General features: G+C 34.6%; 1 protein-coding gene across 3 annotated transcripts in view; it reads left to right on the forward strand.

Annotated features, from left to right (window-relative positions):
* Positions 1-27,905, forward strand: part of PACRG (parkin coregulated) — a 260,396-nt gene that overhangs the window by 60,424 nt on the left and 172,067 nt on the right. For 2 of the 3 annotated variants that reach the window (XM_075036092.1, XM_075036091.1), the window contains exon 3: positions 7,111-7,245. The exons of the other annotated variant lie outside the window; for it this stretch is intronic. In XM_075036092.1, the coding sequence (XP_074892193.1) occupies positions 7,111-7,245 (135 nt within the window). The remainder of the gene's footprint in view (positions 1-7,110; positions 7,246-27,905) is intronic. 3 annotated transcript variants of the gene reach the window in all.

Genomic DNA, 27,905 nt, shown 5'->3' on the forward strand with positions numbered 1-27,905 from the left:
TTGAGGTTTACATTAGGATTTGGCAGCAGCTTCTGGCTCCAGTACACAAGGAAATGAATGGTGATTTTTCCTGTGGGAAAATAAGTGAGTTGCCAGTTGGACTATGCTGCATTAGCCAAGTAGAGTGTTAGTTTAACACCAGTACAAGAGGAGAATGAGACAAAGATCCTGTCAGTGGTTACACAAACATTTCCTTGATGCCATCACTTATACATGTCCCTGAGACAGCAGCATGCATTAGTAGACTCCATTCTGTGGATACAGTGCAATTTTATACAAATATATTATTCAGTTTGAATACAAAGAAATAGGATTTATGATTTTATTTCTGAAAATTTTGCTCTTCAAGATGATAATGTGGTATTATATTTTCAAGGAAGATTGCATTTTTTAGGTAAGACAATTGAGTGGTCATATAACTTTTGATCTCTATAGCTTAAAAAATAAATTTGATGCTTTTTTTTTTTTTTTTTTGTGAGGAGAAAAGGTGAAAGGATCAGGTTAAATTCCAGTCTTCCTGTAAGGAACTTGGCAGACAAAAATATGGAAGTTTTTTTCATTCTTCCCAATTCTCATCTAAATGCATTAACCTGGGTTAATCAAATAAAGATATGTCTTTAACCATTAAATTTGATTACAATGTCACTGGTCTTTTTTTTTAATATAACATATTAAACATATCATATAATTTCATTAAACATAGCATATCATATAACAACAGTAGGATCTCAGTCCATTCTACTTAAGGAAGTAAAAACATTAGTTTCTTAATATCCTGAATCCCTACAACTTAATATGTGATCACATCTTTTATTTTCCCCATAGCACTTGAAAAATTACTGACTTCTGATTTGAATAAAACAACATATATCTGCATAGGCAGATAAGAAATTGTATGTACAATTCTTGGTGTTCAATATAAATTCAGCACCTCTCCTTGAAGAATCAGTCACCTATTTCTTCCTGTCCCACTCCATGCTGCTCCCTCCCTTCTGCCAGCTTAAGTGTTCACTCATCTTTGCAGTAACCACCCTAAGGATCTAATACTTCACAAATCAACCTAACAAAAAAAACCCTCAACTAACACCACCAAAACCCAAAACAAAACAAAACCATCCCTTTGTTCCTGATCTTGTCCTCTAAATACCTACCTGAAAGCTTCTGTCATTAATAGAGGGCAGTACATTGTGGTAGCATGCAGATGCATGAGGTCAGAAAGACCACTTACCTCTGTGTCGGTGTCCATTTTTGTCTGGCTCAAACTGCTCATGAAACTAGTGTTAGTTTTCATGAAAATCACCAGTTATTCTATACAGGGATGTGTTTAGGTCCCTGAGTATGCATACAGTTTGACACTCAGGAAATTTGGAAAATTCAGTCTTCAAATAATTAATCACTGTTTAAACCTGACTTCAAATAATTTTTCTTAGTCATTTTCCTAATGTGCCATCACTGAAAAGTGTGAGAATAGAACCTGATACAATGGTTTCAAATGCCCATGAGTCAATGAAAGAAATATGGTCTTTCTCCTTTTTTTCTTTGCTTAATGGCTTGTATCTTTTATCTTGTCACATAGTTCAATGGCACAGAATGACAATAAATTAGTTTTGCAATTATCAAACTCTTCAACTTCTCTTTGGCATTTAACGAACCTCAGAAACTGTTTATTGCTTCATATACTTTGCCATCATGAGTATTAGCCTTTAATTAACTGGAACTCTAATCTTTCTAGCTATGTTGCAATGAAGTATTTTTGTTAGGCTGAAGATAGTATTTGTTACTGTTTTTCCAATAAATGGAATACTTTCAGAATGATGTTCTTAGTCAGTAATTGTAACAATATAAAATGTAAAAAGGCAAAACTCATTATCACAAGGAAAAACATTGTGTGATTTCTTTTTGTATATTTTACTTAGGAACATAAAATCACAGAGAAGCCTTAGCTGAGAGGTACCTCTGGAGATCATCTGGTCCAGTCTTATGTTGAAAGCTGGGTCTTAGATTTGGTTTTGTTAAGGTCCCTGCCAAGCCAAATCTTGAATATTTTCAGGGAGATTCCACCACTTCTCTGGGCAACCTATTCCAGTGTTTAATTTTTTCTGACAGTGAAGAACTCTTTTTGTATCCAGACACAATTTCCCTTGAAGCAATTTGCACCTGGTGTCTCTTGTCCTGTGCATCCTTCTGAAGAGAACACCTCCGTCTTCTCTATCTGTTAGGGATTGGAAGACTGTGATTAGATCCTTCCCTCAGCCTTCTCTTCTCTGGGCTGAACACATCAAGTTTCTTGAACCTTCTGTCAAGACCTCCAAACCTCTAATGATCTTCATGGTCCTCTGCTAGACCTTCTCCCTTTTTTTCAGTTTCTGTCATGAACTGGGAGGACCAGACTGGACACAATATTCCAGTGTGTCCTAATAAATGTCAATAGAGTGGATATCCTTGATCTGCTGACTATACCCTTACTGATGCAACCCAGGGCTCATTCTGCCTTCATTGTTGCAAAGGCACTGCTTGCCCAAGTTTAGTGCTGTCCACAAGAATCCCCAGGTACTTTTCAGCAAAGCTACACCCCAACTAGTCAGATGCCACCCAGCTTGTACTGCTGTTTGGGATTATTCTATCAATTATCTTATGTGCAAGACGTTACATATATGCAATTCTTGTTGGCCTGGTCTGCTAGTCTGTGAAGACCTCTCAGCACGGTGGCTCTTCCTTCTGGCGTATAGTACCTCTCTTCCCAGTTTGGTATGATCCACTCACTTGGTAAGCAAGCATTTAGTTCTGTCATCTACATCCTTTATAAAGATGTTGAACAGTATCAGATCCAATACCAACCTCTAGAAACTCCCTTTGTAACCAGCTGCCCATAAGCCATTAAAAGTATATTAGTCTTACCATAAAAGTTCAAGCCATAACATTTCTGTAAGATTCTGAAAAGCATAGTTTATGTAAGCAGCTCGGTAAATCAGATTTTTTCAACTGTTACCAGGATCAGTAGGTATTACCCCTCTTGATTTCTACATTCTGAAATTTTGGACCAGATGTCTCTTCAGAAACTGTCACTTTACAGCTAGGAAGGTCCTAGTGAATTATACGTGGAGAAATGCTAAATCTGCATGAGGAAAAGAGCTATTAAGAATGGTCATTCAGCTGTTAGGAAAGACTGTTGAACAGTTTTCTATTGGGAGAAACATATCTTCTGTATGAAAAGCAAAAAAGAAGTAAAGTTGACTTTGTTTCCTGGAGAACTTGTCTGGCCTAAAGATTTTGAGACAGCTTCTCACTGTGGATACTCTGTTCCAGAATTTAATTATTGCTCTTTTATTACTTTTTTATAGCAATTAACCTGAATCTGTGACTAGCATTCCTTGCATAGTCTGCAAATAGAAAACAAAAAGAAGTCTGGTCTCAGAAAGAGATACTTAAAATCTGAGTATAGGAAAATAAATATGTAATACAAAATAGAATAGGATTTATAAAAAGTGAAAAAGTAAATCATACACATATTCTTTTCCTCAGGCAGACTGTTGAAGATGCATGGCTAGAATGACCCAAAGAGAGGTCTGAGTTAGAGAACAGTGTTCAGAATACCAAATATGATAGTGATAGTCTCCCTAGTAATAAAGATAGGAAGGAAAGGAAACTATTTGTAAAATGTAAACAGTATTAGCTCAATGCAGCCATTCTAGTGAATGTCTCGTAATCTGCTTTTCTCAGATGCAAACAAAAGGAACAAATTGTCTCCATGTAATAAACTTAAAGCAGAGCAACAGTACTCTTCAATCATGCCAGGTACCATTTCTCCAATGCAGGGACAGTTCCACTCTCTTCCTGATCGTTGATATTTATTTGTTCTAGGCAGATCTTAGGCTCATTCCTGTCTAGATCGTTTCATTGCTTTGGAGTTAGTTGCTCTTCCTGGTATTTAAAAGGTCTCCATGCCTATTACAGACTAAACTGACAAGAAAAACATCCTTAAGACAAAAGGAAAAACAACAGCTCTCTCTCTAGACTATTTTCAAGCATTTGTTATGCTGCTACTTCTCTAGCTATACAAACTACTGCTAGTTATACCATACAAGAATTATGAGATGCGTAAGATGGGTAAGAAACTCTATATTGAAGTGGAGACAATAATGACATGTAATGTTGAAATGAGAGATATGATAATAGGTGAAAGCTATTAATGGAATTTCTTAAGAGGTGGTTTTAGGGCTAACCTTATTTAATATTTTCATTAGTGACCTTGACAAAAAAAAATAGGATTGCATAATGAAATTTATAGTTGACATAATGTTTGAAGTTGTTATTAAAACAGATGAAGATCACAATGTCACACATATGGACGTGGAAGCCCTTGAGAACTGGTGTAATAGAAATAGAATTAAATATAGTAGTACAAAGTACAAGATAATGCACTTAAAACTAATGACAAGAAATTCTGTTATTAACAGAGAGCTCATCAACTGGAAAAGATAGTTGCTGTGGCAGTTAATCAAAGGAGAACTATGAGATGCCAGTGTGATGTGGCCATGAGAGACTAAATGTAATGCTAAGAGATCAACCAGACAGACTGTATTGCATAAAAAAAGGATAATACTAATTTTATTTCTGATCACTGACAATGTGGATTTAGTAAACCTGAACGGATTTCTCTTTCATCAACTTTTCCAGTCACAACTTGAATGTACAGAAACTTTTAGGATTTCCAACACCGACTTTTGGCAAGGAGTTCCATAAATCCACTACTTGCTGCATGAATACATAACCCCTTTTGTTTGTTCCAAACTTGTCACTGACTAGATGTTTTTTGATGCCCTATACTTTTACTGAAAGAGACAGTGGAAAATATGTCCTTATTCATCCTCTCCACAAAGTCATGATTTTATAGATCTTTATTTTATTTCTCCTTAGTCATCATTTTCCCAGTTTATTCTTTTCTTGTGAAAGCCATTCCATACCCTCAGTCATTATTCTCCTCTGAACCTTTTCTAATTCTACCATTTCTTTTTTTGAGATGGCAGATCAGAGTAGGCATACTATTTAAGATGTGGTTTCTAACCACTGAAGTAAGGATAATGCACAACAAAATGGATTTGATAAGATCCTTTTAGTCCTTCTAGTTTCTTTGTTCCTGAATAAAGAATAGGAAGAAGTCAAATTAACACAAACATATTTTCTAGAAAATCTGTAAAGGTGCAGTAGAAAAAGGTTGATAGCAAATTTACTAACATAAGTTGGGAAGAAGAAAATGTTTGGTTTCAGATAAGATGCAGTTTGGGATTGCATTAGTTACCTCTAATGGTGATAGTTGGCAGGAAATAATTAAGATTATATGTCATGTAATCAAGATAACATATTCTTTATCAATAATTTAAGTTAAAATTTAATAGAACAGTGACTCCTGATATTGTGCAGAAAGTAATGTTTTAAAGGACATGTGAAGGTCCTGTGTGTGAAAAATATACAAAAAGAACACAGACGCTTTTCTAGGAGCCTCAAATAGCAACTCATAGACTTGCCTGCAATGCAAAAAAAATTAAAGACAAGTGAAAGTACTTACACTAGTGGCACAGAGCAAATTGTTCCTCTGCAGAACAGTAAGTGTAGATTTATTTACATTGGTTAGAAATACTTTTCTTAGAGTATTACTCTCAGCTGCTGCAGATGTGTTTACTAAACAAAGTTACAGCTATGCATTATCAAATCTGTTTTCACTAGACATGGTCTATCAATGACAGCAATATGCAACAATAGGTCACAGTTTAGTAGCCCTAGTTTAATTTGTAGTAGAGTGTAGGCGTATCACTAGTGGACCCCTTTGCCTCAGACAGTGGAAAATTATGTCAAAATACTTTGGAGGAAAAAAGTGCCAAGTCAGCTTTAGATCTGTAGTTAGCACAGCTAAATTACAGAATAGCACAAATGAAACAAAGGATGTTACATGTTTGCATTCTGTTCCCTGGAAAGCTGAATGTCTGTACTGCTAGAAACTAACTTAAGGGTCACTGAAGACAGAGAGACAAATAGAACAATACAAAATACTGGGTATGATTTATGATCCTTGAAGCTCTCACCTTTTTCTGAAAATGACACTTTCTATGTTATAAAAGGTAGCAAGTCATAAAGGCATTTTTGACAAAAGAGACACGCAGAGAATTGTAGGAAGTTCTTATCCCAGATATATGGCTATAAAACAAAAAAAAGGCAGGAGTTTCTCAGGGAAGAATCAGTTGTCAAGGACATTTGAGATTAGTTTAGCTCTCATAGTCTCTTCTAGCATTTGAGATTAGCGTTGTTAATTAGCTTAAACAATAGATTTCATATAAGTACTCGAAATTCTGTTATCTTAGTGCCAATTGTTAGTTGTTGTTACTACTATGTTTGGCTGAGAAAAAAGTTCCAGCGTGGCATTTTGGAATTGGACTGGCATTCAGGCACTCAGGCTACACAATATGCTAACCAGCAATAACTCAGATAAGGAACTAAGTCGAGATAAATCAAATTTTTTCACAGGCAGAGAGGAGAGATCTGAGAGACTTCATTTCTTCCAGTGCTTCAGCCATCAATACTGAAGGGCTGGAAGTTATATGAAAGCCAGATCCATAGCATTTAAGGAAACAATAAGGTGAAGGAGATCAGGTAATGGCCAGGGAAATACAATGAATGGAAGTTGGGGACAGTTATATTACATGGAAATCAAGTCAAGTGACTTCTAGAAAGAAACAAATGGGAAAAGGAGAAATGTTTGATTTTCCAACAACTTCTGCTACATAATGTCAATATGTTCTTGGTGTTTCATTCTTGCTTAAAAATGCTGCAGTAATGGAGTTAGCTACTTTGAAATATAAACAGTTTTAATGTGACAATCTGAAAGTGGTAAAAAAACCCCCACAGTTAACGATACCTGTAGATCATTGCCAAAGTGTACTTTCAAAGAAGTGAGGTATAACATGTAAAGAAGAAAGCAAACTGTCATTTGGGAGATCAATGTTATTCTTCTTTCGTATCTGTTTCTATTTTGAGACATATGGATTAGGCTTTTTCTAAAAATATATTACCACTGAACTATGGGTTTTTTTGTTTGGTTTGGTTTTGTTTTTTAAGGTAAGAGGGCCCCCAATTGCAGGAGCATTTAAAGAAAGACCAGCAAAGCCCACAGCATTTCGCAAGTTTTATGAGCGAGGAGACTTCCCAATTGCCCTTGAGCATGATACTAAAGGAAACAAAATCGCCTGGAAGGTAAGTCCTGGCACAGCTGTGACAAGCAGCTGAGCTTATTGGAATGACATCTCTCATTGTCAAACAAAGTTAGCTTGTAAGTAAGTAAACTGAAATAATTTCTTAGCAAATGGAAGATGGTGGGGAAGCCATTAGAGAAAGGCCCCTGAGTCAGCTGTCTACCTTGGCTAACAATTAAATTATATGCTGCAAAAAGGAAGATGACAGAGTTGCTTTGCCTTAGAGAATTGTCTCCTGCCCAATTCATCTCTATTTTTATGAGGACCTGGCAATGCAGCCTGTTTCAGGCAGTCCATCAAATGATGGAAGTGGCTGGATACAGTGAGCAGCAGCCATTTATCTCCCCCACATTTCACCTTCCTGCAGGACACTTCCAAATAGAAGCTTTAATTACCTAAATGGATAGGTCAAGATTGCCTGCTCCCTGAAAATGCAGAGCAGAATACAAACGAAGGCAGATTCTCATTCCACAGCTGTAGTCTCAGTCTACAGCATATGTCAGACAGTGTAATCGCTGTCATACGTGCCTCTGTTACAGGCTGACCTCCACTGCTGAAACTATTACAGCTCCGACATTTCTCTGACAAAAGGTTAATTGGCTTCAAAATAAATGTATTGCCTAATGACTCCATTCTAATGCGGCTGTGTTTCTTTCTAAAAGGCTTGGTGATGTTATTTGTAAAACTTGCCAATCTTCTAAGTAACTACTGCAGACTTTTAAATTTAATTTGAAAAATGAATGCTGATCTTTAACCTGCTCCTACTATTTAATTATTTTGGTTATCATGAATTACTTTTTTTGTGTGTGTTATTTATTGGACTAAAATAAGATTTTGCTGGAAGCAGTGATAGTTACAGAAAATGAACATGATATGCATGAGCAAAATATGTCAGATTTGTAGAATTTTTTTAATTGTTCATATCAAGAACATGATACCAATTTTAAATGTATAGCTATGTTAATTCAACACAAAAAGGAGGGATTTTGCAATCTTATAGCTGATTGTATTCCTAACAAAGCCAACAGGATTAGACCTATAGTGTGGTAAGTGGTACTATATAATTTGTTAGTAACTAGATTTTAAGGTAGCTTTTTTGCTTATTGAAGTATAGAAGAGAGATTTGTGCTACTATTTTGTTGCCCATAGCAGTGTTGAATCACCACAGGGAACAATTAATAGTTCTTGCAGCAAAGGGAATCTCTATCCCACAAGACTTTACCCATGATCAGAAAGAGATTCCACTGCAGCTGGTCTTTAGGTGACCTTAGAAATGTCCTTTCTGGTCTAAAATTCACAGGCTTACAACATAAGTCTGCATGCTAATCTTTCATTACCAGGTAAGACCCAAAGGTGATTTGCAATCAACTGCAAAAAATCTGCAGAATTTAGTTTTTATCTTGAGGCATTATAACTTCTAATTTCTCAAAATCAGACTGAGAGGTACACACAATTTAACTCATTTTAATTGCTCTTTGATGCATATATTTCCATCATAAGGACTAGCATTCCACTAGATGATGCTAGTGACTGCGTAGTTGACTTAGGACATGAGAAAATGGATTGAAGCTGCATCAGGGGAAGTTCAGATAAGACATGAGGGAAAAGGTTCTTTACTGAGAGGGCAGGCGGTCACTGGAACAGGCTCCCCAGGGAAGGAGTCACAGCAGCAAGCCTGTCAGAGTTCAAAGAGCATCTGGACGATGCTCTTAGTCGTATGATTTAGTTTTAGATAGTCCTGCGACGAGCAGGGAGTTTGACTCAATGATCCCTGTGGGTCCCTTCCAACTTGACATACTCTGATTCTCTGATTCTGTGACGTCTTGCTAACTTGCTATCTACAAGCCTTCCAGCCACAGCTGAATGTCTAGAGTAAGTGTTTGGTCCCTGTATCTGACAGTTTGAATTGTTTGGAAACATACTACCTTAAGACAGTCACAATAGCAGAGTCTCTAGTCAAAGATCCAGCACGTATTTTTTTCTTAACGCAATTTGCAATCTTATAGACCTAATGTCTCCCTAGTGTCCACCTACCACAGGAAAACATTGGCATGTAGCTAGTGCAATATAGGACTGAGATGTCATGCAACAGTTGCTTTTGCTATTGCTGTTAATCCTTTCTTTAGAAACAAATGATCAGTACTAAAGCATACATGCAAGAAGGCAGCATAGTAGCGGACTATCCCACTCTTACATTAGCACATGGCAGGGTCCAATCTTATTTCCCTTATTCCATGCTACTTGATGTAGTCACAAATCAATCCAGACTGAGTTCTATGGCAAGCACTCGAGAAAACAATACTGAGGTAGTAGAGTTACTTGAGACTGTTGTTTACTTTGGCATGCAACCATCATTGATTATTGTGCAGTTTAAGTAGATGAAGCAAGCAAATAGGAGTTTTCTAGTTCAAACTTTACCATAGATAGCTTCTAAAGTCTTAGAGGGTGCCCACTGCTGCAAAAGGGTGAGAATGTTGTTCATCATTAGCTAATATTTAAAGGCACAGATAAAGTAAGGTCTGTATTTTTCACTTGTTTTCTCATGGCTAACTTTCATCAGTTCATCATATTTATTTGTAAATCTGATTAAATAAGTAATTATTTTAGAAATATATTTTACTCAATACTGCTTAAATTCATGAAAATGAAAAAATTATTTTTATGATGAAATATGTCTGTGCAAAATGCTCTATAAAATCTTGCTGAACTATATTTATTTGCATGAATCATGATTGTAGTGGAAGGATAAAAAGAAGAAATAAATGGTAACAGTGATATTTTAATCCTGCCATAATTGCACAATATCAACATTTTATTATGAGATGGGTTTTTTGCTCTGTTTAGATGTAATGTATATCACGGTTCATTTCACTCTTGTTAGTTTGTCTACCAAGTGGTGCATGAGAGAAAATGCAGGGGGGTCTCAGAAACACGATTTGTTCAGACAAAGGAAAACACTACAGGATTTTATTCTTTCCTACAAAATACACTGTTGGGTTTTGTTTGTTTGTTTCTTTGTGGTTTTTTTTTTTTTATAATTACTGAAATGAAACAAGATAACCATAATTGTCAGACATTAAATATTGTTTTGAATACAGTTTGAACTCTTGTTCACTTTATTGTAATTCTGTGGACAGAATACAGTCATCTTCAGCCAGAACAGAAGAATCTGAAATGTTTTAATATCCATGAATTGTGTTAATATGTACCAAAAAAATATGCACGAGAGACCCTTGATTTTGTAACAGTTCCACATAACCCTAATTTTAAGCCCATGACTAATTTCCTGTGAGGGCTTGCTACATATATCTATGGTTGTAGTACTAGATAAGATATAAATTTGAAGTTCAGGAACTATTCAGAACTATTTCTGAATAGCTGCATGTGTTGAATCTTTAATTCTGAAATAATAGTACTTTGTTGTTGTTGTTTAGCTTAATTATTTCCAAAATGCACTAAATTTAGAAAGAGGCATTCTTACTCCAAATTAATCCTAAGCATGGACAAGATTAAACTGTGCAGATAAACCATGGTATTCACCTTGGTGCCTTTTCTTAAAAAAGGCATCAAAGCAAATTAGTTATCACTACAAGATCATTATAGCAAGATGTGTCTTCTATGTGAATTCGCAGACTAAGTCTTTAAGTTTAGAAAGGCGTCTGTTTGAATATTCCTGTAATACTGACATTCTGGTTGGTAAGTTTTACTATTATTGCAAGTTCAAATAAACCTGTTTTGACCTAATGGAAGAAAACATAGGAACAGATAAAATAATATGATTATAACATATCAATCATCAATATTACATATAAGAACAGGAAATTGAACCTGGTTTTAAAGAACACCATCCAGAGGAAAAAAAAATAAAAATTAAAAGCTCTGATAATACCAGCCTAAAATTATCTGGTGTTAGAGGCTGTAATCATGTTTATTTCTAAAAGAAAAAGACATGACTGTCTTGGTGTTCCTAACCTTTGTTTTCAAAACTGGAGAAAAGCTGTCCTTTTGTAATTTTCAGAAAGTGAATATAGAGAATGATTTGTTAATTATATCTGTGAAAAGAAACCCATCATCTTTGTAACTCACTACACAAATTTCTGGTTTTGATTACAATTACAATTAAAGTAAAATAACCCATACAAAATTAATTCAAGACTTTTCATCCCGATTCAGGGGATCTCCTAGCAGTCAGTGAATTCTTTGCTAAATGGCATACACTCAATGTAATATTTTAGTATCTAATTTAAATCCTTTGTTTGTTTTCATGCTCATTAAATAGAACTGTGTCAATATTAGTGCCTTAAAATTGCTGCAAATATATAATACTCATATTTTTTGATAAAGCAATAGCTTTTGAGATCTAGAAATAAACAACTTCTATGGCTGAATTATTCAACATATGTTCAAGGGTCTTTTCAAATTTGAAGCATTTGTTTTTGTCCACTAACAAAGAATGAAAAATAATGGTACGGTTTGAAAATGTGTTTCTGATATGTAACAAACATAAAAGTTTGGAACATAAATTGTTGTTAATTTGGAGTTAGATAATAGTAGAAAGTGATCTTTTTAGGAAAAGAATGTGTTAAAATATTTATAAGCCCTTTGACTACATATGTGGGATCCTGCAGTTCTCTTTTAGCCTATATATATATAATAATTTTATTTCAAAATATAGTAATATATTCTTTTGCACAATCTCATACCAAGCTACAAATAATAAAAGCTCATAGTTCAGGTCTGAAAAGGACTTCCATTTTTAAATATAGGTTACTGAATTAAAAAAGGTCAGAATGCAATTAAACCTTTGACTAGGAACGTTGATAAAACCGAGAAAGTATTTCTGAATTATTAAGAATGTGTTTGAAATGCAGTCTCTTTGTACCGTACAGAAAGTCATCAGAATGTTTGAAAAATTATTTTTTTAGGGAGTGAGGTTAATATGAAAGTCATTATGCAGAGGAAAAAAAAGCTTCTATTCTTCAAAAGAATTTTAGCAATTTCAGAGAAATGAAAACCAAATTCAAAAACGCAAACTTCTCAAGCAAAATGTCAAAATGAACATGATTTCCATCTTTTGGGGTTTATGGTTTTTTCCAAAATAGCTATGTTCACTAAGGATGTGACTCTTACCGTTTTAACTTCTCTTCATCCCTTCTTCTGTACAGCTTGTTTTTTTCAGGGGCTAGTATAAGCTACGGTAGCAAAATTACTCTTTGGTGATAGAAAATAGATGCAGCGGTAAAAGAAAGTGTTCTTCCCTGCACATCATGAATTTGGATTGTGCATACGCTTTTTCATTGTGCAGAGTATTGAAGGTTGCTTTTGGTAATAGGGACTACAAATAATCTGAACATGCCACAGAACTGCAATTTTTACTAGCATCTCTCATTCTTCATTTGGTTTTATCAGCATGTTGTATACTAGTTTATATAAAATTCTGAGCTGCTATGATTAACCTGGTACCTATACCCAGCACCAAGAAAAATCTTTTTTGGGTTAGGTTGGGCTGGGTTGGGTTTTTTTGGTTTTGGTGTTATTCTTTGTTTTGGGGTTTTCTCCATAAAATAGCTAGGGTTTAAATTTTGTTTTCTTTTCCTGGAAGTGCAACCTTTTTTGCTAGTTTGAGGGATAAATTTTAAGCAAGAAAAAATATATTCTTTTTTTATCGACTGATATAGTTGGAAGGGAGACAAGTTTTCAGTTGGAGAGCTCTCAAGTAATGTCTCGGCATTTTTCATTTTTGTGGTAATGTCTTGCCATTAAACCACATGAATAAGCACTGTATATTGTTCCCTATGTAGTATTAAATAAACTTAGGTAACACTTCCCAAGTTCAAATCCCAAAACAAATTAAAAATAGTTGGAGGGAGCTTATTTACCCTACAGAATGATCCCATTATTATACTAATATCTTGCAATTTATAGAGGTGAGATGTAATTCTAGAAGTTGAGGGAGGTTAATAGCTTATTGCTATAAGAAGGGGAGGGTCCAACTTTTCTTCACCTCTTCCGCTCTCCGTTTCTAAGGCTTACTTGGCACTGGCACTGATGCTTATCAGAGCCCTCTGTGAGTAAATTTATCTCACTAACTCAAGGAAAAAAAGTGGATGAGTCTTTTTTCTCGATTAACAGCAACGTGTTCACAGCCCTGGGAGCTTTGATCAGAAAAGAGTCCATGAGTGCTAAAACTGTGTGTTGGTGAAGGAGAGAGAAACAGTAGTGAATTACAGTGAAGAATGGGAGAGAGTTGAAGGATCTCAAAACTTTTTTTCTTTTGACGTCAATGAACTGCTAGATTAGTTCAGCTGCTCATGGAATTGCAGCCTCAGATAGCTGAAAGCAAATAGAACAAACTGCCTATGAAAAATAATACTTTCATTTTTGATTTATTTTCAGATATACAGATATTTTTTTCTGCTTCCATTCTTTGTTAAACTATGTTTAATATCTTCTTAATAAAAGATGTTGAGAGAGGTTTTCTTAAAACTTGTAAACCCCCCACAAGTGTTGTCATGCAGAATGAAAGCTTTTTGCAAGTTTATATACAAAGAGGAGTGGCCATGTATCATGCTTAGGCACAGTGGGTACAGAACAGAGTGGTGTTAGTTTCTATTTTATTTAATGTCTTCATTAATGTTTTACGAAATAGTTCAGAGTTTTCTTCTGCAATAGACTTCTGTTTATCTTCCCCAGAGAGCTCCTTTTTTTTAATCATTTCAGTGATCCTTTTTAAGCCTGTTTCCAATACAATTGTGTTGGTATAACAGAAAATTGCAGTGTGGATTCAAGAGAAGTCAACTGAAAGCAAAAATTTCTTAAGCCAGAAATAATACATAATAATTTAGAGAAACTAGAAATATGAGTTGAGGTAAAGAAATAAAGTCTTGGAGAAACAAATTTTAAATGCTGCGTCTGGGAAAAAAACCAAACAAAACCAACAACTATATTAACAGATTTAGTGTAAAAGAATAGTTTGGAAAATAGTAATTTCATTTTTTAGAGGACAGTAAAAAACACAGTTTTCTGTGGAGACAGTAATACAGCAAACTTAGGATGTGGCATGGTAGCAAGAAAGAATTATTCAGTTTTAAGCTAAAAATGTAGCAATAGCTCTGTTGCATCATCTTAAATCAGAAATTATTAGTAATCTGTTTACTATGGCTTACTGAAGCAAGTACAAGCAAATACTGGTCATAAACAGTTGTGTATAGACAAATGCCATTCATAATTCTTTGTGACTGTGATACTAGTGCCCAGCTAATGACTATCAAAAGTGCTGTCTTCGCTGATGTGGATGCAACTTTTTTCTTAGAGATTGTTAAAAATTGCAATCACAAGTCTGTTCTAGTTTCCTTTTTTAAATGCATAATACTGAAAAATAGCCACACCTTAATGACTATGACCTGATTTTCATTTAAATGAAAACTCCTTTAAATCTCTTAAGCAATATCGTGTATGTACTACACTTATACCCACTCTATGACCTGAAATCATACAGAAGAGCTACAGAACAAATGCAATATCTTTTCTAGCAAATAAAGCAACATTCCTACTGACTGCATAACAATAGGATCCTTATTGCCATAGATAAATATTATCCATTATCTTGTCCCTTTTTCTCCCTATGATATTATAAATGTTCCTACTGATCTATTAGGTTTTTAGTCCTTGATAATGCTGACAGGAATTAATTTCTGATCAGCTATAAAATACAATGTCTTGAGTTATCAAAGTTATAGAAGTTATGATCATCCTTTTGATAACAGCAGACTTAAATCCCTCTCTTACATCTAAGAAGTGTTAGTTTGTATCTAATTACATTTATATTTAGTAATGTGTTAGTTTTATCTTTATATTCATAAGGTTTGTAGTTTTCTTCTTCAAAAGTCACTATTTATATTGACTCTAGCATTTTATGAGTTAGCTAAGATTAACAATCTTTCATTTACAGACTAAAATAGGGTACCAAGCTTATGTCCTTCAATTAAGGCAACATTTTTAAAGTTGTTGAGTAACTCTCAGTGCTTCCAGTTTCCATTCCGTGATACATATAGTCACAGAAAGTGTTGGAAAGATAGGTTTCTCAAGTTTGAAATTTCTACATTGATTTCATCCCACCGCTAAGTAACATTAATTCCAAATAAATTCAGTCTGTTCAAATCTTGCTTTTCAAAAGCACTATACTAGAATTAATTTTCAGTTGAAAAATATTTCTTAATAATAGTGCACCAATTAACTGCATGCTTAAAACCGTAATTAAAAATTTACATAGCCAATGGCTCTCTAATATATATTTTTCTGTTGGCTCACTACTTCTTAATACTAATCTACAAATCATTCATGGCTTTACTCTCTTCTGTTAAGTTCTTTTTCACATCTGAAATGGAGGTGTCTTTGCAGGTCTTAGAATAAATGTGTGATGTTAGAGATTAAAAAAGAATCTTATCAAAATGCTATTTCAAAACACTGTAGCAAAACACTATGTTTTTATGAAATCCCATAAAAATTCAAAGTAACTGTTTCAATACTCATCAACATTCTCATTGGTTGTTTTTAGTTTGTACATTTAAACTAATATTTCTGGTGAAACACTGAATTATGTCACATTATGTATTAGAGGTTACTCAATGCAATCTCTTCTTTCTTACCACTTGTGGCTCACAAAAATGTAATTCTTTCTAGAGTTAGGTTTTTTACAGTCCTCTGGTCTTTTCCATTTCTTTCATATTTATAATTTAAGAATTTAATGAAATGTCTCTTTTCTCCATGCTCAGATAAAGTACCATATTTATTAAAAAATGACATGTACGTTTGCTTAACAGCTGAATAATATGTTTCCCTTAAAAAGTAAAGAATGTTTTCCTGGAAATGACTGAGACCTCCTTTATTTAACAACATCAACGCTGAATCTGGGGACTGGTATTCAGCTGGAGTCTAAAACAGGCCTTGCAAGGAGTAGTGACAGTTTACCTGATTCCTATAGTACAGAGCTGCCATATTTCAGTTATTAATTCCTCTGTGGCTAATTAATAGTCACAACTTATCCCAGGATTCTAGAAAACAGTAATATTGTGGCAGTTAATTTACTGTTCCTTTTTCCCTGCATACACAATTAAAGCCATTCCTTTGTTTGATGTAAATTGCCATCTCTTGAAAGCGTATGGAATGAAAACCCAGCCATGTATCAGAAATAACTTTAATTTAAATTTGCTAAATGACCTCTGAAAGCTAGATGAAAGATTTTCTGCTGAATGGGCTGGTGCTCCCTGCCTGTATAATTTATGTGAGAAATTAGTGCGAATGGTTCACTTTTATGGAGCAGTGCTGCTTGTAGCAAGCCTGCAGAAACAATTTTCCCCCAAGCCTCCATCTGTTCTTCAAACCAGGGCATATGCCATCTCATCGAGCTTGAAAGTCAACTGATTTATAACTCTTGAAAAGTGCATAGATTGAAAAGAAAGGTCGACTGCTGCTATGTGACAATGATTTGCTAGGCACTTGGATAAAGACAATTCATGTTACTATGGACCCTAGAGGACACAAGTGATGTTGTAAGCTTCAGAAACTGGTAGATTGACACATAGGACTAAACCAAATTGCTCCTCCTCCTTCAGTTAAACAGCTACCTCTCTTCTTAAAGATGGAAACTTTTTAGAAGGTAAGTAGGTAATATAGCCCAGACATCTTGTTATAATGCGTTTCAGGCAGAATAAGCTTTTCCTAACTACGAAGGTTGCCATCTAGAAGTGCCAGGACTTGTTCCACTTTAATCTTTAAGCTGCAAGCAGAAACGTCTGTCTTTAAAAGGGCTTCTTGTTGCTTGTCAGAAAGTTTTGTTCAGTGCCACAAACACATTGTTGATGAATTTTCTGTATCTACTCTGAAGGTGATTTCTGAGCCCTATTCCAATTAATGGATGGCTTGTTCTCTGTTCATTAGTTGTCAGCTTTCTTCCTTTTATCTAAATATGGCTAAGTTCTCTCACAAGTGACAAAACAAATGGAATTGACAAGATAAAAATCAATGTGTGTTTGATATTTTAATTTCTGGTAGTCAGATACTGTGACCATTCTACTTTGAGGCTCAGAGACTGAATAATTTCTTCAACTACTTTGTCTTGTCAAGTCTGAATTTTTTTTGTATAATTTTAGGTAAAAAATGGCATATAGTTAAGTGCTTTTTTAATTTAAGAAAGGTAATGTAGAAATGATGCAAACAGAGTCTTTTAATGTGGAAATTTGGGGGCAGATTTTGCCTTGAAAAACACAGAGGTATAGTATAAAAAGCACATGTGAATAACAGGAAGAATCGTCTTCTATGAGTATAAGCTTATTGCTTGTTAATCTGTCTATAACATCTGTAAGAAAAAAATGGCTTTGTAGCTTTCCACAATCATCTGATGTTATGTAGCCATGGATATCCTGACCTAACCCACATAGACAAGTATACTTTCTGAACGTCATATAACTCAATAAAGAAAAGCAGAACAGTGCAGATAAACTAGATCACTATTATGAACTTTATCTGTTTATAAATGGAATCTCAAACACTTAAGTCAGTACCCAGCATACATACTGGGTATTTGTATATTTTATGTGCTGTTGACTGACTACAGATGATGAAAATGTAGAGCTAGTAGACTGTGACAATTAAATACAAATTGTAAACCTTTCACTGAGTTGAAGAGATGTGTTAAATACTTATAATATAGCTTTATAAAACTGTAAATTGTGTAAAGGAATGCAAGATGTTTAAGAAAACTTCACACTGTATGTCTCAAATTAATAGAAGCTCCCTATCACTGAAAACATATATTTTAAAAACATATTCAGCAAATGTCTCTTCTTTAGAAATGTATTATAGTGGAAGTCTGTTCTCATCAGGTTTGTGATAAACACTTTATATTTTGTTACCCTTTCATTGTTTCATTTTTGTTGTCCACTATATGTTAGGCATGTCCATGGGGCAAATTTATCTCCCTCAGTTCTGTTTCATTTCCTATCCTGTTTCCAAAGCATAAAATAATTCATCATCATTTCAGTGTCATTTTCTCGTCACTATCCTCTATGAACGTTTCACATCAAATTCATGTTCACATCTACTATGCTGCAGAGTTGTGATCTGGGCTCAGCACTACTCTCATTCCTCACATTGTTACTCTGCTAATTAATAGTATCTGTTTGCTTAATACCTAGTTTTATTTCCTTTTCCTTTCTTCCCTGTTGGTTCTTTCATCTGTATCTCCTCTTGCTTATCTGTGAAGAGTTTGTCTTCATATGAAGTTATTCATGAAGACAGCTTCGCAAGAATTGGTTTAACTAAGGAATGCTTTTTACATGTTTTATTATGGTGTAAATGTGTCCTTGAATAGAAAGTGTTCAGATTAAGATTAATGAAAACTTTCTAAAACTGCAAGACCTAAATTTTAACCTTTTTTTTATTTCCCCCCAAATTCCCTCTTCCTTTGAAACTTGTTGACAACTTGGTTCGATAAAATAGCTATCAATGTGGCATGAAAGAGCTCTGTTCCTGCAGATATTTAAGCATGTACTTAATGCGTTGTGATCAAACCCACAGAAGTGATACTTTTGCTTATACTATGTAGCAATGGTATTAATGAAATGTACCTACCTCTAAAATGAGAAAAAGGTATTTACATTTGTTTTCAATCATAATGATGTAACTTTATTAATAAGTGCTAGTTTCAAATTAAAGTTATTGCATCTTTAAGACATTAATGGCCAAGGCCTTTAAAAATTCAACTCATTTAAATGTGTCTGATAAAAACTCTACTGAGGTGGTTCAACTGTGTTTTTTTATGAAAAATTTGAAGACCGAGTCTATATTTACGTTTCAAATAGCAGTGTGGATTTTTGACAGTAGTAGTAACATGTGGTAGGTTATCAGGGCTAAAATAAATTATCTTAAATATTTAAATGAGATAGTTCCCTTGGCTTTCAGCGTTTGCACATTAATGCTCAGGAAACAGGCAATTGTAGGGAATTATAAATACTGCAGGTTTTGTACTAAGTGACAGAATCTGTGGGTTGCTAGTTTTCTCCCCTGTGACTTCCTTCAACATCATGCCAAAAAATGCATCTTACTTTGGTTTTAAAGGAATACCAGCCAAATAGTCTCTATATAATGAAACAATCTAAGTGCTGTAGGACTTGGTGGAAGTCTATATTTATAATATCAGAGTTACCCCCCCCAAAACCTAACTGGCAAAAATAATTAATTTAAATCTTATGCATTGGAACTTATTTTCTATGTTTTAAAATTAATATTATGTTAATATGTGCAGGTAAATCCATGCCTTATTTAAAGAACTATTACAAAAAGGTAGACAAATAATACCTCAGAAAATCACAAATAATGATCTTTAAAGAGATATGAATATTCAGATGAAAATTTCCTCAAGCTAGAATGAGGCTAAAAAAGGGTGTTGCTTCCAGTGTAATTAAACTTCAGTCTAAATACCTATCTCTTTAGGAACATAAGCTGTGTTGTAATGTAGTAAATCTCATCTTATAATGAAGACTGAGTGCACTGAAACACAGTTCTGCTCTGAAAAACTAACACAATCAATGGTGGTGTTTTCTGTTCATATCCAAAGAAATTCTACTAGGGTCAGAAGCCAGTGGTCATACACTTAAAAATCATAAATACCTATATGAGCCTATACAGTAAGTGATGTTCCCACTTCATGCTTCTTATCTTGTCCTTTCACTCTTAAAAAGGCCAGTTCAGATGGGAGACCCCTGCTTTTCCTTGCCATTTAATAACAGCACTGGAACCTTGCTGCTCTTATTATTCCTAGGTTGGTAGACTGGGAGGCCCAGAAAAAGCTGGTGTCTGAGGCAGAAACATTCCTTTTAACAAAGCCCAAGTTGGAGAGTCATTTCCCACTTGAACTCAGGTGAATTTCAGTTTCCCGAGTTGTTGCTTGCCTTGTGCTTCCACAATGTGAAAGACAATACACTTTATTATCTGATCTTAATATGAATTTTTTGCTTAATATATTCACAGATCAGTTCATGTGCTATTCTGAACACCCCTCGCCCACCCCCCTATATTAACCAAGTGAAAACTGCAGTCCTTTTTATGTCTGTGCCAAAGTCTAACCTTCTGTTCTTGTGCAGCAGTTTGGGAGGAAACATGAGCAGCTATAAGTTGATACAAAAGGACATAGTATACATAAGTTTGGGAATTTGGGTGTCACAGTTATTAAGACTACTTTACTCCTTTCAGAGTTAAAGTAAACTTGCCTGTTCAAAATTTTCACCATCATACAGTTCTCAGAGGTTTGTTCAATCTGAGCTCAAATAATAGTTGGCAATTTTGTGATTCAGCCAGAAATTTCTAGTTTAAGCTGAAGATGAGGAAAGCTACATTTCTTTTTTTTTCTTCTAGAATTAAACATGTATTTTATTTCTTGTTTCTCCTATGTTACTTTTCATTCCATATATGTTTGGGTGCTTTTCTGAAGAGATGGGAAAAATAGCTGCCTAAAACTCTTCAGTAACATTACTGAATTTACCCTATTCTTTCTTGACAAACTGTAAGCAGCATATAGCCACAGTCATGGTACTACAAGACCTTCCCAAAATGAGAAAAGAATATTTTTTTTTGTACATAAACATTATCTGATAAGGAAAAACCTCGATCTTTATTGAATTTATGCATGGATTTTTATTCATTTTTAATCTTGAACTTATTGAAATCATTCATTCACAAATTAAATCAGAAATGCATAGCAAAATATTTGCAGTATGTTTATCATCAGCTGTGATAAATTTGATATATTATTTCTGTGACATTATAAAACTAGGCCATAAAATTCACTGTAGCTACAATAGAAGTCCTTATGCTAAGTAAAACAAGTATGAAAAGATGAAGTGAATACAACTTCCTGGTCACGTAGCTCTTGCCATCAGTCTGTCAGAGATCTCTTGTCTCCAAACATTTCTGATTACAGACAATAAGGTAATATTTATGCTTTCTTGTGTACAGACTTGCAGATAATTAGGACAATACATCTATTTGCTCTCAAGGGCATGGAAAGATAAACTTTAATGGATTTACCACCTCAGAAGGTGATTTAAACTATCTGACTGACTTTGCATGAAGTTGATTTGGAATACTTATGTGATAGAATAGAATAGAATAGAATAGAATAGAATAGAATAGAATAGAATATTTCAGTTGGAAGGGACCTACAACTATCATCTAGTCCAACTGCCTGACCACTTCCTGAGGCATTAGTTAGACACACCTAGTAACTGTCAGTGATAACAAAATCACAGAGAACAGGAACTTCACCCCCATATCTTTTCCCCAGGTAATTTTTTATTTATGTATTTAGCATCCTAGATCATTAATCCAGTTTTTTGAAACATAACCTAATGTGGTGGTATCACCTAATATGGTGACTATCAGGTTAGAATAATCCTCCAAAAAGTGGCTTAATCTTTAGATATGCACCAGTTGTGGTCCAGAATTCCAGTTAGTGGTTAGCACTGGGTTATTTGATGAAAATTTAAAGGTAGCAAATATATGTTCAGACTGCTAGAATTGTGCTGTTCCTCTTAAACTTTTATTTTATCAAAGAGGTTTGCTGATAAACCTGAGAATGTAAAAGTGAGTTCTAAGAGTGAAGCATGTTTTCTCTGCTTTAATAATTAATTCTGTACCCATGTATATTTCATTATAAAGTGGCAGCCATTTACACTGCTGTTAATTCTGTAAGGAAGTTAAAACTAATCCCCTATCCTTATGCAGTATAGGGGTTAACGTGCACAAGCACATTAGAATGATTTTTCTAAGTTGTTATTTTTAAAACATTAATATTTTCATATCAGCTAAGAAATCTCTTCACTTATTCTCACCTGCAGATAATGAAAATGGTGGCATAACAGGATAAGTCTCTAAAACATTATCTAGATAAAACCTACTGCCTTATATTTCCAGAGGGATTTTTAAAAGTAGTTATGTCTGATCTGATATGACCTTATATGAAAGATATTCAGTTCAGGTCTTTCATGTCCTACCATACATATCAAATTTCACTAAATCAGTAGAACCTACCATGGCCTACCTAGAACCTACCAAGAAATACTGTGCATCTGTTAGAAATTCTTTACAGTCATTCAGCAAAACATAGTGCCTGAATCCTGTTGTTTGGTCAATATTCATTGCAGAATACTTTGAAATACTTGGCAAAGTTGTTACATAGTCCAACTTTTTGTTCACAAATTCCCATTTAAATCAATCTAAGTCATAGATTTAGTGGGCGACATATTTTCTAACTATACTGACTTTTTAGTCCTGTTTATTTCTAACTTTAAACCTGTGTGGGTTTTTTTTGTCATAGTAATATTTAACCTATTCTCCAGTAAATGCTACTTTTTTATGAAGAACCGTGACAAAGCCATTTTAATGACCTTCTAAAGAAAGACCTTCTAATTAAAGTGCAGCTTATAACATCAAATGTTTCTCAGTTGCCTACAACTTTATTGATCTTCCAAGAAATCTAATAAGTTCAAAACATTCACTCCTCCTTAGCAAAAAGTGTTATATCTATATCCTGTATAAAGTTCATCTGAGTATCTATTGTTATATTTTTTAAAAAGTTCCAACATTTTTACTGACTAGGGGTGTAATAACTATTGTTATATAATTTCTGGAAGGTTATTACATTTCCTGGTCATCAGATATTTGGCCCAGTGTGAATGTTTTCTAGTGCATTAACTGCTCTGTACTCCTTTCAAGCTTCTACCATCTGGTTTAGTTTGTGAGTTTATTCCAGAATCTTGCCCCCCCACCCCCCCATCATTTACTGTTGCTGGTACTTAATTTTTATTATATAAAATAAAGTCTTTGGGTTTGTATCTTGCTTTTACATTATATATTCAAAACTATAACAAATGTGGTGTTTACTTTCTCAGCAAAGTCCTTGCCTTTCTAAATAATGATCTGAGATCCCAGACAATTTTGAGCTTCCACAAATATTTTGTCCTGGCATTTTATCATATTTCTCAATGTTTATCTTTATACATTTATGTACTAGTTCTTAGTTTGTTTTTTTGTGTTTGGGTTTTTTTTTTTTTACATGTGTCTTACTATAGTTTATGCTTATTGACTCCAGGAGAGTTTGATTTTTGAAGTCCAAAATTTGGCAGATTTCTTTTTGCTTAAATGAGATGTTGAAGAACAAGTGACTGGCTAGTAGCACTTATACAGAAAAGGTCTGGTAGGCTCTGGTGGACAGCAGGGTCATCATGACTCATCTGTGCACCCTTGCAGAATGAAGGCTAACCACATATTAGATGACATTAGCAATATAAAGTCAGGAACCTCAGGGCAAGGATTATTCCCTTTAGCTTAGTGGTCATAAGGCTGCATCTAGAATTCTGTGTCTGGTTTTGGGCCCACAGAAATAGAAGACAGATATCAACATAGTGGAGAGGGTCCAGCAGGGAGGCCACCAAGATGACCAAGGGGCTGCAGCACATGACATATGAAGAGACACTGAAGGAACTGGATTGGGTTAGCCTGGGCAAGAGAAGACTAAGGGAGATCTAATTGCAGGCTTCCAATACCTGAAGTGGCTTTATGGAGGGGGCAGAGCCAGACACTTTTCAGTGGTGCACAACAAAAGGACAAGAGGCAGAAGTCACAATTTGCAATAAGGGAAATTCCGGCTGGAGAGCAGAAAAACAGTTATTCATGTTTGGGGCAGGGGGTTGAGCAAGATGATCTCCAGATGTCTCTTCCAATGTAAATTATTCTGTGATTCTATGAAATTAGATGGATGAGCTTATTATTTTGTAATTTTTCATTACCTTCCTTTTTAAAATGTCAAAACATACTACTGCTTAATGAGCATGAATTCCCAGTGCTTCTGAAACAGATGTTTTACAGGTAAAGAAACTGAGGCACAGAAATAGTGGTACAACTTTAAAAGCTGTTAATGGACTTAATTTGTTCCATTATGTTCTTAACATTCCTTTAACTTAAACCCAATTTTTTTCCATGTGCAGTTTTTATACATACATATATATTTATTCAGGACATAATTGTTATCACTTTCTAGCCATATCAGGTAAATTTACAATCTCATTCATAAGAAGTCTGAGATTTGTATTCATGTTCAGTTTACCATAACTAAACCCTAAATGTAAAATCATCCCCAACTTTAGATCCTACAGTCAACACACTGTAGCAGCTCTCTACACTTGTGTCAATCTGATTCTTCTTGAAGAGTTAGAAATTGATGTAGCTTACTGAGGAAAATCCCTTCTTGACGCAGGAAAGGCAGAAATGTTTAAAATTACTATGATTAGTCTATTGACATTGTACAAAGTGCTTTGGGCCTCTAGATTTCATGTGATTTAAATGAAAGTAGAAGAATTTTAACAGTACCTGTCATGTAGTATTAGGTTCTAAAAGTGACTTGAGTAGAGAAGCTTATCTGTTTTCTTTTTAAGTTTAAAGAAAATGGGGAAAAAATATAAAATACCTCACAAGTCTCCTACAGACCTATTGAATACCAGAACCTAGAGGCAATGTATAGAATAATAATTAATTTATCTGGTAACCATCTTGGTAACCATCAACTGAATCGTGTCTCCAGTTCCTCAACATCTTTCTTAAGGGCTGGCAAGGAAACAGGACATAGTATTCTACATATAGCCTCACCATTGCCTATTAAAGGAGGATATAAACTTTGCTTTACCTGCTGGCCACATTTTTAATGAAGCCCAGGATGTGATTTGCTTTCTTTGTGATAGGAGCACCACCGGCTGTTATTCAACATGGCAATCACCATAAGCCTCAAGGGAGCGGGACTGTTACTCTGCCAGTCAGTTTCCAAACTGTACTGGTGTAGGGGGTTGCTCTATCCCAGCTGCAGGGCTTTGCACTTCTCCATGTTGAGCATCACAATGTTTCTGTTTGCCTAATCTTCAAGTTTCTAAAGGTCCCTCTAAATTTAAGCTCTGATACACAGTTAGTCATCATTCTTAATATCAGGCTTTGCCTTTAATGTTTTGGGGAGATGTAAAATGGAAACACAAAATACACATATTATAGGAAGGTCAATAGTGACTTTAGGTGTTGCCACCTTCTCCAAGGACTGGGGGTGTGGGTGTGCACACAAGTGTGTGTGTGTATATATTTATATACACATGTACATGCACAAATAAACTATGCATCCTGGAATTGCTTGCTGCTATTGCAGTAATGAGGATTCAATACTGCAGTTTAAAAACTTTTTTGGATAATAAGCATCAGAAGGCAAAAGATGTGAAATATCCTTCTGTAGTGAAAGTTCACTCAATAAAAAAGCAGGAGAAAATATTCCAAGCGAGTACATAAACTACAGAGGCAGGGTTGAAAAATATTTCAAATAAATGAAAAGAACTTGAGACAGACAAAAAGAAGCTATTTTATTTTTTTTAATAAATGTGAATGTAGAAAACTGAAATTCAAAAATTCCAACACCAGATTTTAGTTTGCTTTCTTTCACATAAAAGTGTGGGACATCGAAGGGTGGCTAATGGGGAATCTGCTCCAGAGAAGTCTTGTATACATGGATAATTTTTCTCATATGAAGATTCCTTTAATATCAGAAAGGCAATGTGGCATTTTGTAGTTAAAGAAACAAAAGTTTGATTTTGTGAACCTCCAATTTCTCTGTTTGTTTATGTTTACTGTTTTACTGTCTTCAAGTGCTTAAATATCTATAGGTTCTTTCCTCCTATTAACATTTGGTTCATTTTGGTAATTTAGAATGATCAATGTAAAGATGAGTTTTCAAGCATGAACTGTAGAAACTATGCAACTATAGAAATGTCTGGAAAGCCTCAAAGATGTGGTGTTGGACATGCAGATAATATCTAACCCAGGGGATGCAAAAATCCTACCAGGCTTTTGGATCTGACTGCACTTCTTTGACTGCAGTTTGGTCCTTTACTAAGGCTGGACCAAAGTAAGCAATAAAATCCAACTGTTCTTTAAGAATGATACCTGAGCATAATTATCTAGGCTGGTAACATTTTGGCCCCTTTTAACTTGCCTGTAGTGTTATGTGCAAAAATAACTTGTGTTTTTAAAAACAGACTTCTTCAAATGGAGATACTGGGCTAGAAATACTAGGAGAAAGTTTATTGTTCAGGATCTTTGAGTCTCTGTGTTCTGATGGTACCACTGGATTTCTGGGAAAATTTCTTTGTTTGTATACTGCTCTGTTCTTCCACCCCCAAGGATGATGACCAACAACATATCCTTGTTAATGTGGAAATGGTCACAGTTTTGGATTACATGTTCTGTCCCTGCTGATAAATGTTCTTGGTGTTGGTATGATGCCACATAAATCTTCTTAAATTTTCATTTGTTTTTTAACAAACTAGGAAACACCATATGTCACAATTAACAAAACCTATATTTTGATTCATTATTATGCTCTTTAACTACCGAATCATATATTTTTTCCTTAGGGTCTCACTTCTTCTAATATGCAGGATGGATAGTTCACTTGGGGTAGAGCTACATGAACACTTGCTGTTGCATGAGAACCAGATAAAAAAGCTCCATCTGTTTGTTCATGTCCTGTGCCACAGTTCAACACTCCCTCAGTTGCACTTAGTTTTCATTCTATTAATCATATCACTAAGATAGTAGATGTTAAAACCAATAACAAATAAGTTTGTGGTGGTTTGGTTTTTTTTTTTTTTGTTTGTTGAATTTGTTTTTTTTCTCTTAATTTTATTTTTATTCAGGCCATTACAATAATACTAGTGCAGCCACACACACCTTTGCACTAGTGTAACTGAAAGGAGTGTGAGCCATGGCAGTAGGGCAGGAAGAAGCAGCAGAGGAAGGGAGGGAGGGAGGCCAGACGTCTTAAATCCATTTATACACATGAATACAATTTTAAAATATAAAATATCAAATCAGTGGTCCCTAGGAACTTTGCATGAAGAATATGTTACTTTATATCTTTTTAATCTGTGCTTTTTTTATAGTATTCTCAGTCTTATATCAGATCGCCTCATAAATGTTCATCAGTTTATGTTACACAGTTTACACTATTAAACCTGTCTTGCAGATAAAGAGAAAGGTCACAGAGGGAGACTTCATATTAGATTTCTAACTCTAACCTAACCCTGATAATTATTTTAATAATTTAGTGATTAATTAGAAGCTGGTAATTTTATACTAAAACCTGACTGTTCAGATTACTTAATTTTATTTATTTTATGTGTTCAAAATATAGCTCCTGCTGACTTATACAATTTTTATGAAGGCTCTAATTGAAAGACTTTAGAAACTATTCTTCAAATTTTTAAATTAAATGTTTTAAAATTGCTTAGAGTGAAAGTATACTAATTCAGTAAAATGAAACAAATGTTTCAGTTAAAAACCTAGAACAGGTACTTTCCAGCCAGCCCTGAAACAATCTTCTCCTTTCAAAACCAAACCAAACCAAACTAAACTAAAACAAATCCTGTTCATTTTTCTACTTGGCACTTCTGCAAATTAGATCCAGGAGTCTGAAGTACGGTGCCTGGAAAAGAAGGAGTGGACATTTAAGTGGGCATATGAAAATTTTAACGTAAAATAGTCTATGGCCTTAGATGTTAGCTTTTTGTCAGAGGC

The sequence above is a fragment of the Buteo buteo genome, chromosome 9 (assembly GCF_964188355.1).
Source record: "Buteo buteo chromosome 9, bButBut1.hap1.1, whole genome shotgun sequence".
Lineage (NCBI taxonomy): Eukaryota > Metazoa > Chordata > Aves > Accipitriformes > Accipitridae > Buteo > Buteo buteo.